This window comes from Hibiscus syriacus, unplaced genomic scaffold, assembly GCF_006381635.1.
Source record: "Hibiscus syriacus cultivar Baekdansim isolate YM2019G1 unplaced genomic scaffold, ASM638163v2 tig00112249_pilon, whole genome shotgun sequence".
NCBI lineage: Eukaryota > Viridiplantae > Streptophyta > Magnoliopsida > Malvales > Malvaceae > Hibiscus > Hibiscus syriacus.
The window spans coordinates 2654987-2669548 of NW_024063281.1; the positions used below are offsets into that span (position 1 = coordinate 2654987).

At 36.1% G+C, this 14562-nt stretch overlaps 1 protein-coding gene across 1 annotated transcript; it reads left to right on the top strand.

Moving 5' to 3' along the window:
* Positions 1 to 4473: 4473 nt before the first annotated feature.
* LOC120176640 (protein ACCELERATED CELL DEATH 6-like) lies at positions 4474 to 13672 on the top strand (the record flags this gene model as incomplete). The annotated part of the gene is made up of 6 exons (XM_039183033.1): positions 4474 to 4503; positions 6163 to 6375; positions 6467 to 6641; positions 6764 to 7266; positions 7412 to 7701; positions 13654 to 13672. Coding segments are annotated over exons 1-6 (1230 nt in total), but the record flags the coding sequence as incomplete, so codon positions are not given.
* Between the last annotated feature and the right edge of the window lie 890 nt (positions 13673 to 14562).

Genomic DNA, 14562 nt, shown 5'->3' on the forward strand with positions numbered 1-14562 from the left:
TCCCCAGACTAGCTAGATGAGATCCTACGATGTTAATATCAGCTTTTTACTCATAGTCGGTATGGCTAGTGCCACCTATCTGGCCATTCTTGACTGCTCTTTTTATCATTTCTCCACACATGACGATATCAGAGAAACTCTTGGTGGCAGCTCCTATCAAGTAGTCGATATATGGAGACTTCAATGTGTCAATAAATAGAGTGATGAATTCTCTTTCAGTCATCAGTGGATGCACTTGAGATGCAATATCCCTCCATCGTTGTGCGTATTTTCGGAAGCTTTCATCACTCCTCATCTCCATATTCTGAAGTGTTGTTCGATCTGGGGCCATATCAGTCATGTATTTGTATTGGTCCAGAAATGCACGAGCCAAATCTTTCCAAGAGCGAATATGAGCATGAATCAGTTGATTATACCACTTAGAAGCATGTCCAATCAAACTATCTTGGAAGCAGTGAATCAACATTTGATCGTTGTTAGTGTATCCAATCATCATTCGAATAAACATCGTGAGATGAGCATTAGGGTAACTGGTTCCTTTGTACTTCTCAAAATAGGTCATCTTAAATTTAAGTGGGAGCACCAAGTCGGGAACTAAGACTAGTTATGTTGCATCCATTTCATTGTGAGAGCTATGTCCTCTCGTTCCCTTGAATGTCTCTCTGCACCACTTTTTCAAGTTCTCATGGATCTCATTGTTGGCTCTTTTCATTTGTTGACTTGGAAGCTTATGGGACGAAATGAGTAGTTGTGAATTATCATGTGCCATCACACATTCAGAGGCTTCTTTGGTCGAGGAAATCTTCTATTTTCCTCTTTCTTGGTTGAGCCCAGTCAATTTTTTCTACCATTTGATCCATTAGGTTGCTTTGATTTTGCAAGATACGATCCATAGTGGCCTTTTTTTCTCTTGCTCCATTTCGGCTTCCCACTCTGCTTGCATCTTTTGCAAATTCTCTTCAAATTCTTTCTTTAGTTGCTCAAATTTTGCATCCATTCTCAGTACTGTATAAATGCAGTATCACAGTTAGAACTACTTCCGCAGAGTTCCCCACAAGATATGATATATGCATGTAAAATGCTTAAATGAATGCTATGCAAAATGCAATGATGCAAATGCAAATGCAGAAATGTTGATCCCAACGTTGGATATTTAAGAATAATTTTCACCAGAGATAAAAGCTTTCACATTACAAGATAGTCAACTTTACAGACATGCCTTTGCTTAGATGTTGAGTCTGAAGTGGATCAATACTTCATCTATGATTTTTTTCCTCGAAAATGATGCCCCTCAAGCGTTCTGTAACCTAACTCGGTTGATGCCCCTGTGGTGGTAAAGTCGGTGCGTCGCTCCTTGATAAATAGCGATGAAATAATTGTAGATGAGAATCTACTGCTGGATTACTCTTCGGCTTAATAAACCCTCCTTTCAGTCTCGAATGTTGCACAATCTTCGAGTAATTCTCGTTCTTGCACTCTAGACTCCTTTTAGCCTTCGGCGCATGTCTGTGTATGTGACTGCTTGATTGAAAACTTTCACCTCTTCTTGTAAAAATTTCTCTCGAATATCAACTTGATGATCAACATTTTCGCATTATATTATGACGATTCAATGCAATGTAAAGAATGATGAAAAAATGATACAAAAAAAAAGTTAGTGTACATAAACAAAAGAGAAAAACAAGTTAGTACATATAAAATAATTAATACAGATAAAAATGTTATTCAGAGATGAATATAACACCTACCCCGTCATGATATCTACCCGAAGATGCTTTCAATAGATAGCAATCCTACCCGAACACATGCTTTCTACCCATAATGATCTATTTTCAAGAAATTGGTCCTAACCGCATGATATCTAGTTCGCATGTTGTTATTCAACAGAAATTAAAGCAAAAAAAGGAAAGGTTCAAAAACGTTCCTCCTTTGTGTACACTTAATTTGGGTACCTACTGAATGACAGAGGTTTGGTATATCTATACCTAGGGTGACCGCTCTACGGTTCACTATATGCATGGCTTCGGCTCTAACTGGAAAAGGGAACTCGAATTGTCCTTAATGTCGGTGTCCCCTTGGGCTGCCAGACCCTCGATCCTCACCCATTACAGGTTTCGAACGAAACAAGTTCAATTCGAGGGGATTCACTGCCTTATACACATACGAGGAATAAATCCCTACGAAGGTATAAGGTATGTATCCCATGGGTTAATTGCTAAAACTCATACGAAGAATAAATTCTTACAAGAGTAAAGCAATCACCCTGACTAATTTGGATCGAAGCTCATGTCTAGAACTCATGTTATGCAGATGCACGTGATGTGTGTGAGGAGAAGCGTATACACCTTTAACTCAAAAGATGAACAAACAAATAAAAACTCTCAAAAAAACTTGGATAGAACTGAAAGTAAAAATTAAAATGTTAGTATGACAATAAAAAAATGAAGCAATTAAAAACTTCAATAAAAAGATCATAGATTAACTAAAGACTCGAAATCATAAATTTGACCACAACGACAATGTGTAAGTGACCTACAACTTTACTCTCTAAAAGTCATCCTCAGCGGAGTCGCCAAGCTGTCATAGCCATTTTTCGTAAAAACAATTAAACATTATTTTAAAAACAGTTATGACTTTTATTTTGAAAAATTGAGGATTTTGGATTAATTTCAATTAAAATGAAAAGGGAGTCTCCATCGACCTTTGGGTTAGGTAGGTCGAATACCTAAAAACGTCTTTTAAAAACAATTTTAAGAAAAATTGTTTTTAAGAAAAAAAACTGATATACGCTTACAAAGATTCGATTAAAACGGGTTCGGGTGTCGGTTAGGTGGGGGTCGGTTACGCGTGGGATAGGATTAGCACCCCCACATCGCCCAAAATTAGTACTGTGTCGCTTACACATTGTTATAATGGTAGAAATTATAAATAGAATATAAAGTTAAATTACGATTCATTTATTGAAATATAATTAATTTACTTCAAAATTAATTAATTAAAGAAAATCCTTTAACTTGATAAAAAATCTTGAAATTAACAATCCTTCGTTGGGAAAACTATTTCAACTATTTTTCATTGTTAAAGAATATTTCGTCCTCGAATATGTAAAAGATGCATATCGAATATAAATATCAATTTGACAGTTGCGAAAAATAAAATAAAATACATAACTTGCATTGTTCAGTGTAAAATAAAAATGAATTAACAATTAAAAAACTAAAAATTGATTTATTTCAAGTTCCATTTAGTTCAAACATCGTATTAGATTGTACCACTTCGATCAAGTGATACTTTCTACGCCCGTTCTATAAATACGAGTTCTTAACAATCTTCGAATAAGTTATTAAAAATATTGGCAAATAGAAAATTTTATAAATTAAAATAAATCACATTGAATAAAATATAATAAACATTAATAATACATTTTCATTCATGAATATACAAAGACAAAAAATTAAACTTAATAAATAAGTATATAATTACATATGATACAACATGTGCATGAAATAAAATAAAAATAAATTAGTATATGCATAAATACATTTGAAACATGATATATGTACATAAATATTTTAACATAGGTTAAAATGTAAACATGCAAATATGACATACCATAACACAAATAACATAAAATAAATAATCTTTATACACAAGTGACTAAAATGCATAAATCGAAAATACAGTATCAGAGTCAAAAAATAAAAAACAGAATCAATCAGTGGCTAAAATGAAAAAGAATAAAATCGGTAGTCAATTTCAGAACAAGCAGAATAGCTTACATAGTGACCAAATTGAAACAAGATAAAACAGAATGTCAAAATCAGAACAAACAAAAAAAACAAGCCTCCTGATGACTATAATATAAAACATGGTAAAGATATAGGTATCTAAATCATTATTAACCCATAAGCCAGTGGCAAAATGCAATAACAGAAAGAATGACAAATAAATTAATATAAACATGTACTGCATAAATATAAATAATCTAAAATACAATTATAGAGGGTATGGGCTTCTCTAATTAGGATAGGTTTTCGGGATTCAAGCATGGTTTTCTGACTTTGGTTGGTTGAATCACTGTTTTGGGTACATTTGAACTGTAGATGATATTTTTGGGGCTGATTTGTTCGGTTTAGTTCACTGTAGATGATGATGGTGGCGTGGGAATGTGTATGGGGGACAAAAATTGGTTATTTCACTTGTGGAGTAAGTTTACATGAATTCAAATGCATTTGAAACCATTGTTCATATACACATGAAATTCAGATAGTGGTAGTTTCACGGAAGCATCGTTCGGCTGCAGAGGAAACCTTACCTTTCGAGGGACTCTCGAAGCTGATGCCATGTTCTCGACAAGACTCTTTTTTGGGACAACTTATTATGGGTGGCTTGCCGGTTCACTTCACATACTCTGTAACCTATCTTCTCTTATTGTTTTACTTCGTGACCAAATATTTCATAATGTAACCACTAATGGTATTGTTTGGTAATTCTTTGCGTCAGGTAAAATCAGAATGTAACTCTCAATTGGGCTTTCTCTTACATTCAATTCTGAAGCGAAAGGAGAAAAGACTGCTTCTTACATCCCGGAGAACGAACTGAATCTCGAGCGAATTTAGTGACGTGATCGTGCCGCATCGACTTACAAAGACGGACAATGCTCTGGGATGGGACATAGAAGAACTCACCATTGTAATGAACGGATACACATTGACAGAAATATGTGTTGTATGTTTCCCTTATCAGCCTGGAAACACGAATCCGGTCAAATGCCATGTGGTGCTCGGGCATGTTAAGATTACAACTTCGGACAAGCCTACTTAGTTCTTTCTATCTACTTCCTGGATTGTTGTCGGACAAGGCATCGAATAGGGAGATTCTCAAGGTTCCAAAACACCTAGTCTGAAGATTAGTTGGAAACTGAAAGATGGAACCCTTCTTATGAGACATTCAATATCTTAGTCGAGAAACAATCGAAACGTTCGATCCGAGCTCCAGGAAGAGACGTAGAAGGCAAACGAGAATACATCGGAGTAGCACATGTAGAAGCCTTCTATATTTCTCAACTTACCATCCCTCCGGGTACTTGCTGCTCAATTTCCTCGTTTTGAACCGATAATTAATATTAAACATCATTTATATTATTCTGTTATTTAGAATTGATGAATTAGGATATTAACTCAACATCATATATTCCATGGCTTTTGATTGTAAAAACTTTTAGAATTTAGTGACAAAAATAGAATAGAGAATATAGTTGAGTGATGAATTTAGTGACAAAAGTAGAAAAGAAATGATGGTTGAGTGATGAATTGTATAATTTACCTAATTTATAACAGCATGAATTAACGAAGTCGTTGGTCAATGACGAAAAACGTTGGTCAAATGATCACTTTAGATTTTTTTTTTGGAATTGGATGGCCACATTGATTTTTTTGAAAGTATAGAGACTTTGTGTGCCCTTTTGTCAACTTTGAATTGTTATTGTACCAACTCACACCATTATTCTAATATACTCCAGATTAGACAACCCATGATCTATTTATAATAATATCTTAATCGAGTGATATGTTTATAACATTTAGAAGAAAAGCAATCTGTTTGTTGTTGAACCCATAGTTAAGTGACCTTGAGTGTAATTTTCCAAAAGAGAAGAAAAACGTGTTTTTCCTCGCAATCTCGTGTGTCACACTCCTATATATAAGCCCTTTATCTACAGAACAAAGGTGTAGGCATAGATTATTTGCTTGTGTGTTTAAAAAATGCAGGAATCTCAAATTTATTAAAGAAAAGAGAGTGAATAAGTCCTTTAAAGAAGCTCAAGGAAGGAATTACTTATGGCATGGCTCTTTGGTCCTTCAACTATATAAGTTGGACAACACAGTGATGATGAATAGTAAAATACTCCCAACTTTTATTGCCAAACTTGTCTTGAAATATCCTCAAATGAACCCTCAAGCGTGGAGAGCGTCGTCACCTTGAAACAGAAATGGCACAAGGCCGCCACTGATGGTGACGCCGAAGCATTCAATAGTTTCCAAGGGCCACTCGATTCCTTGTTGACCCCAAACCGAAACACTCTTCTCCATGTTCATTTGGCCACCCCAATTTTTACTTTCAAAACCATTGGCTGTGTTCCATTTGTATTACGTTTTTTTAAAGAGAAAAAAAGCCGCTAATCAGATATCCACCGAATTTGTACAACAAATTCTTGACAAGTGCCCATCACTACTAAAGAAACCCAATGCCAAAGGTGAAATCCCACTACACGTCGCTGCCAGGTTTGGTCATGGTAACATAGTTCAACTTCTTATCGAAACTGCAAAAGCCGAAGAGAAAGGCCTAGAGAATGGTATCGACCCGGAAAAGCAGATGGTGAGACTGACGGACAACGAGGGGGATACGGCCCTGCACAAAGCAGTTCGATACGGTCATGTTGATGTGGTCCGTGAATTGCTTCGAGCAGACCCTCAACCCTCATCTTGCGTCAATAGTGACCAAGACGCCACTGTACATTGCAGCTAGGCGAGGAAATCATAAGTTGGTGGCTTTGGTATTAGATAAATCCGACGCGGCAGTTCATATTCATCGAGGCCCCTGTGGGAGAACTGCTCTGCATGCTGCAGCTATGGCTCTTAAAAGTAATTTTGTTTATATAAATTTTTAATGCTTTACTCTCTCTTTTTTTCTTCTATTTTTCCCACACAAACCCTATTTTTATATGAAGCTTATTCATATCAATAACATATATTTATCATGCCAGATGAATGGATTTCTCGAACTACAAGGGTAATATTAAGGAAGGGAAAGAATTTGGTAAAATCGAGAGATGAGAATGGACGGACTCCCCTCCACTATGCTGCACATTTGGGTTGCACTCGAATGGTAGAGCTGTTGTTGGAATGCGATGAATCAGCGGCCTGTGAAATTGATGAAGATGAAATGACAGCCCTTCATATGGCAGCCAGGAAAGGCCATTTACAGGTAATGTGGAAGATTATCAGTTATTGTCCAGAATGCTGCGAAATTGTGGACAAAAGAGGATGGAACTTTCTTCACTTTGCGGTTGTTTCTTTACCTCGGGTAACTCTACCCCGATTCCTAAGAGCTGACCGTTTTAGAAGATTTTTACATGAAAAAGACATCCGTGGAAACACCCCTCTCCAGGTGTTGGCTGCTTCTCGCCAATTTAATTCTAAAATGGCACTCATCTTTAACGATGATAGAGAAACGGTTAGATCGGAGAACTTGGATTCCAAGAAAAAGGTACCTATATGATTATATCATATTATACGCATCCTATATTCGTTCGTTTTAGGATCTAAGTTGGTTGGTTACTTGGTTTTATATTATGTATACAAATGAATGCTTATGCGTATTGTTTATTGAAAGGATAAGGAATTTGATGTAGGAACATATCTTAGAATTATTAAAAGAAGTGGGCCATGGAGAAGTAGCTGGTTCATCGGTTCATCCCGTCCGTCAGAATAAGTTTGACGACGAGTCAACTGTTAAAGCAAGAGAGGTTCATGCAGTGGTGTCAGCACTCGTCGCCACCACAGCATTCGCAGCAGCATTTGCCCTACCCGGTGGTTACAAGAGTGATAAAGGTGATCATGACCGGGGCTCGGCAACTCTGAGTCATGAGCGGGCTTTCGTAGCATTTGTTATTGCAGATAGCGTTGCCATGATCTCCGCCTTGTTAGCTATGAGCTTCAACTATTTTCTCCGCAATTGCTAAGGCAAAGGGAGCAGAAACAACTTACAAATGGTTAACATTTAGGCTCATGGTGTACTCTGGCTTGCTGGGACAGGTAGCGTTGGTGGTGGCTTTCGTCACTGGCTTATATGCGGTGTTAAAGTCTCCTCTCACACTTGCTATCGCCACTTGCATCATTGTCTTGTTCTTCTTTATTGCTCATTATTTTTTGGGTTTTTTCCTATTTAACCGTTATGGGATTTAGCCGCGGGGGGACTTTAGGGGCAACCGAAAGAAAACTAATATTTATGGTTAAATAATATTTATTAATACACATGGCATTGAAACTATTGGTGGGGCATATACAGGGGCAGAAGATTTTGTTATGGTGTTATTAGTGGAGAGTAAAATTAGACTCAATTTTAAAATTTGATTCGATTTGGCTTAAAAAAATCGACTCAAATTGATTTCGAGTTACAATTTTAGAAACTTGATTTGACACGAAATTTTTTTAAATTCAAATCGAGTTGTAAAATACAACTCGAATAACTCAATTTTTTTAGTAATTACTGGATGATGATTTGTATGATATATTATATCACGAATGAAAAAATAAAGAAATATATTTGTATTGTATATATGATCAATGTTATTAAAACTTGACCGGACCGGCCGATTCAATCGGTTGAACCGTAAACCAGTGGCCTGTCTGGTCCGATTAACCCCCAAAATCGGATGAGCACAAAACCGGCTGAAAACCGGTAGAATCGGCTGAAAACCGGTAAAATCTGGGTGAACCGGCTGAAAACTGGAAAAACCGGTTTGAACCGCCGGTTCACTTTTTTTTTTTAATTAAACTAAACGACGTCGTTTGTTCAACGAGCCAAGTCAAATTCGAGTATTGTTGAGCTCGACTCGAACTCAAAAACTTTAAAAGTAAGCTCAACTCAACTAAAAAACTCACGAGCTAAAAATTATCAAGTTCTACTCGAACTCAAAATATAATATTAAAATTTGAACTCGAAAAGGCTCGAATTTAAAAAAAAATTAGAAGTTCGATTGAAGCCTAAAATTTGAGCTCAATTGAAGCGAAAGAATAGTTCGCTATGTGCTCACCAAAAGGCTCCATGATTATGAATGTCAAATTACCTCTATTATTTATAGGAGTAAGTTGGGATGCTCTTCTATGTTTCTTAGCTATGTAGGATTGTTTTATTCTCATATTTTTACTCTTTAAATTTTTGTGATGCTCTTCTATGTTTCTTAGCCATGTGTGATTGTTTTTAAAAAAAAATTAAACCAAATGACATCATTTGTTATGATTTTTTTAAGCCCAAATTTATTTTTTATTATAATTATATAATTATATTTATTATTTAATATGTTTTACCTTAAATATTATGTTGTAGTTGATTTGAATCATTTTGTTTCACTTGATTTTATGGTTTTTAATTATATATGTTATGACTTTGATTTATAATTTTTACATTGTAAACTTAAAAAAAGTGTTACATATATATTAATATTGCTTTGAATATTATGTAAAATTAAAAAAATATTATTTTATATAAAATCCGGTTCAACCGCGGTTGAATCCGGTTGAATCAGTGAATCAGTACCTTCACCGGTTCAATGTTCGATCCGATTTTAAAAACATTGTATATGATTATAGAAAATCACTTAAATTATAATTAAATAATTTTATAATATTATAAATATTTATAATTAAATTTAAACATAAACTCGAAAAATCGATTCGACTCAACTTAAAAAACTTTCAAGTTAAATATGAGTTGTAAAATATGACTTATCAATTCGAATAACTTAAAAAAAATTTTGTGACTATACTCAATCTATCAACTCTAGTTATTTCGGTGAGTGATGCCAGCTGTGCCAGCTGGAAGGAGGCATGGTCTTTTATATTTTCTATTGTCACACCTTCCACCCGTCATAACAAAGTAACTACCCCTCAACAAATTCTTTACACCAGCTTTTACTCCGATCTAAATATCCCGCAGACGCGATCTCAGCCTGAAATGAATCCCTCAAGTGTGGAGAGCGTCGTCACCTTGAAACAGGAATGGCACAAGGCCGCCACTGATGGCGACGCCGATGCATTCAATAGTTTTCAAGGGCCACTCGATTCCTTGTTGACCCCAAACCGAAACACTCTTCTGTTACGAAAGACGGCTATCGAATAGAGTAAAATCACAACTGATAATTTTAGAAAATAAAAATGAAGATAAAATAGACACAAAATTTACGTGGAAAACCCCTAAATAATATAAGATAAAAATTACGGGCAACGGTAGAAGAATTTCACTATGAGAAAATAGGAATTACAACTTCTCTCGATCTACCAAGGAGAAAACAATGATAATTCTCTCTTGATAAAAAAAAGAAAATAACTCTCAAGAAACTCTCTAAATTCTCTAGTATTGGAAGAAAGCTAGAATGTTTTGGGATGGTTTTGAAGCTAAATGAGTTAGGGTATTTATAATTAAAACTTAAGGACTAATCTTGTAAATACCCTAAAGTCTAATGACTAAAATTAATTTTTCCATTCAAAATATTCAACACCTAATTCATGTCTACCATTCCTTTTTTCAAAGTAAATTTATCAGCGTTGATCGCATTCTTCATGAAATCTGTTATGTTGTCTTTGGTATGAATATTCTGCATATCTATCGTCCATTCTTCCACCTTTTCACGAATGAAATGGTTCTGAACTCGTATGTGCTTTGTCATTGAATGAAATGTAAGGCACTTTGACTATCACAAAACAGAGAGACATACTCTCTTGATTGTGCCCAAGCTCCTCTAATAGCATCTTCAACCAAATTGCTTCTTTACTAGCTTGTGTAACTGCTACATATTCTGCCTCTGTTGTTGATGTTGCCACAACTGACTGCAATTTTGAAACCCAGCTTACAACTCCACCAGCAACTTTGAACGCATACCCTGTAGTAGATTTGCTTTTATCTAAATCCCCTGCATAGTCAGAATCGACATACCCATTTATAAGTAAGTTTGATCCTTCGTAATATAATGCAACATTTGAGGTCCCTTTGATGTATCTCAGGATCCTGTTTACTGTATTCCAATGCTCTTTGCCTGGATTCTCCATGTACAGACTAACCACTCCCACTGCTTGTGCAATGTTTGGTCTTGTGCATATTATAGCGAACATTAAACTTCCCACTGCTGATGCATACGATACTCGAGACATCTCCATCCTCTCTTCTTCACTGCTAGGACTCATACTGGATGATAATTTGAAGTTAATAGGAACAGGGATAGAAATTGGCTTACAATCTTGCATGTTGAATCGTGACAAGATCTTTTCAAGTAATTCTTTTGTGAAAGCTAAATCTTCCTATTACTTCTGTCTCGGTGAATTTGCATTCCTAAAATCTTGTTTGCTGATCCCAAGTCCTTTATTTCAAATTCCCTAGCCAGTTGTGCCTTCAATTCTTCAATATGATCTTTGTTTGGTCCTACAACCAACATGTCATTCACATACAATAGCAATATAACAAAATCGTTATCGCCAGTCCTCTTGAAATAAGCACAAGGGTCTTCATTAAGTCTGTTGTATCCAAGGCACATAATGAAGGAATCAAATCTCTCTTATACCAACACCTTGGCGCCTGCTTTAGACCGTACAGAGATTTATTCAACTTGCAAACCAAGTTCGTCTTTTCTTTTTCTTCAAAACCTTCAGGCTTGAGCATGAAAATTTCTTCTTCAAGATTTTTATGAAGAAAAGTTGTTTTAACATCTAGTTGCTCTAGGTGTAAGTTCAATGTAGCACACATTGCCAAAACTTCTTTTTGAGCATATCCTTTGACCACCAGTCTTGCACGATACTTCTCCACTTGATAATCACTATTTTGCTTAATTTTGAAGACCCATTTGTTACCAATTGACTTCCTTCATTGTGATAGTGGCACAAGGTCCCATGTATTATTTTTATGAAGGGATTCAATTTCTTCTTGCATCGCCATCATCCACAGTGAAGCATCTGAGCTGTTATTGCCTGGTATGTTGATGGCTCACCGTCATCTGTTAAAAGGCAATATGCAATATTAACTTCTATAACATAATCTGAGTGCCAATTGGGATGTCTTCTCACACGATCTGATTGGTGAGTTGTTGGAGCTTCAGAACTCTCTGGTTCTTGTTCATCATGTGTTGGTTCTGCTTTAGAAGAATCTCCTTGTTCAACCTCCTTGTCTACATGTATCTTTGTAGTATCTGACTTTTCAGCGCTATCATCGTCTTCTTTTCTTTGTAGTTTATCTTCTACAAAGATAACATCCCTGCTAATGATCACTTTGCAGGCAGTGGGATCCTACAAGCGATACCCCTTTACTCCATCAACATACCCCAAGAATTTTTATTTCCTGGGTTTTGGATCCAACTTTGAAATTTCTTGGGAGTTGTACATTACGTACACAATACTTCCAAATACATGGAGGTTTGAATAATCAGCTGGTTTACCATTCCACATCTCCATTGGTGTCTTCAGCTTTATTGCAGTTGATGGAGCTCGACAGGCGGTATTGAATGTTTCTACCCAGAATGATTTTTCTAGGCTTGCATCCCTCAACATTGCTCTTGTTCTTTCTAAAAAGGTTATGTTCATCCGCTCTGCCACTCCATTTTGTTGAGGAGTGTTCGCTACTGTGAACTGTCTTTTGATGCATTCTTTCCTGCAAAAGTCATCAAATTCTTCGCTTGTGTATTCTCCTCCATTATCTGTTCTGAAACACTTGATCTTATTTCCAGAATCAAGTTCCACCCGCGCTTTGAAGTTTTTGAAAGTTGAAAACACGTCTGACTTCTTCTTAATAGGGTACACCCAACATCTCTAGGAGTAGTCATCAATAAATGAGACAAAGTATTTTGCTCCGCCTAGGGATATAACTGGTGCTTTCCATACGTCAGAGTGAACCAAATCTAGATCACTTTTGCCTCTAGAATTTGACGTTTTGAATTTCAACCGGTGCTGCTTACTTGTTATGCAATGCTCACACAAAGTAGCGATACTTTTGTTAAGTCTGGAAGTAGTTTTTTTCTCCACAAAGACTTTCATTACTTGTTCTGACATGTGTCCAAGTTTCTGATGTCATAGCATTGCAGAATCTGAACTACATGAGGCAACAGAAGCTTCTGTTTCTAGCAAAGTCTCTCCCTTCAGCATGTACAAGTTTGCAGTTATATTTTAGCCTTTCAGCACCACAAGCGCTCCACGGAACACCTTCATGATTCTTTTTCGTGTTTCAATCTTGCTTGCATTATTATCCAACAATCCATAGGATAATAAATTTTTCTTCAGTCATTTCACGTCCTGCACATCTCGAACAATTTTAATTGTTCCATCATACATCTTCAATTTGATGGTTCCCACGCCAACGATCTCTAAGGTATGATCATTACAACTATACACAGATCCTCCTGAGACAGGTTCATAATGATGGAACCATTCTCTTCTTGAGGTCATGTGATATGTTGCTCCCGAATCAATGAGCCATATATCTGCATATCTCTTTCTACCTTCCACGGTGGTTGACGCTTCACAGCATAGAGCATCTCCATCATCTGAAGTGTTTGCGGTATTGCCTTGTGGATTGGAGTTTTTATTTAGACTCCAACAATCCTTCTTCAAGTGACCCTTTTTTCCACAGTTATAGCACTTTAAATTTTTCTTGCTTCTTGACTTTGATCTACCATGTTTATGACTGCTGCTTTGGCCACGTTCCGTTGATCTCCCTCTCATCGTTGTCAATGCTTCTGCTTGTTGCAGATTTACTTGTTTGTCTTCCTTGTTTTTGCGCTGATTTTCTTCTTATAGAACAGCAACTGCAACGTCATCGAAGACTAGACTGGTGACATTACTGTTTGTCAAGTTGATGATGAGTTGATCATACGAATCAGGTAGACTGAAGTAGAAGTTCAGCAGTTGTCCTATTGTACATCTTAAAGATGTAAGATGAGAAAATAACGTGTTCAGTGTGTTTAAGTGCTCCGTCACTGAAGTAGGTTCTGACATACAGAGAGTATACAATTTCCTCTTAAGGAAAATTTTATTGTGCAACGATGTGGCCTCGTACAATTTGGTGAGATGATCCCATATCTCCTTAACTGTCTTCTTTTCCTCGATGCTTGACAATACTTCATATGCTAATGCTAGATAAAAGTTTGCCATAGCATTCCCATCCATCTCGATCAATTTGTTGTCATCTGTGAAATCTACCAGCCTTTCACTGATAGCCGCTAGACACCCGTCTTTCCTCAGGATAACCTTCATCTTCAATTTCCACAATGAGAAATTTCTCCCATTGAATTTTTCAATATCAAATTTCGTTGCAATAGCTTCTATTACGGATAGCTCCCACTATTTCACTACCGTGAATAGTTCTCTAGAACCTTCAAAGAATGTGTAATAACTTCTTATTTTCTTATGTTGGAGGATCCACCTTTTGGTGGCAACCACAAAGACAATAAGCAGATATTACACACTCAAATCTGGCTCGAATACTAATTGTTGCGGAAGACGGCTATCGAATAGAGCAAAATCACAACTGATAATTTTAGAAAATAAAAATGAAGATAAAAGAGACACATAATTTACGTAGAAAACCCCTAAATAATATAGGGTAAAAACCACGGGCAACGGTAGAAGAATTTCACTATGAGAAAATAGGAATTACAACTTCTCTCGATCTACCAAGGAGAAAACAATGATAATTATCTCTTGATAAAAAGGAGAAAACAACTCTCAATAAACTTTCTAAATTCTCTAGTATTAAAAGAAAGCTAAAATACTTTGGGATGATTTTGAAACTAAATGAGCTAAT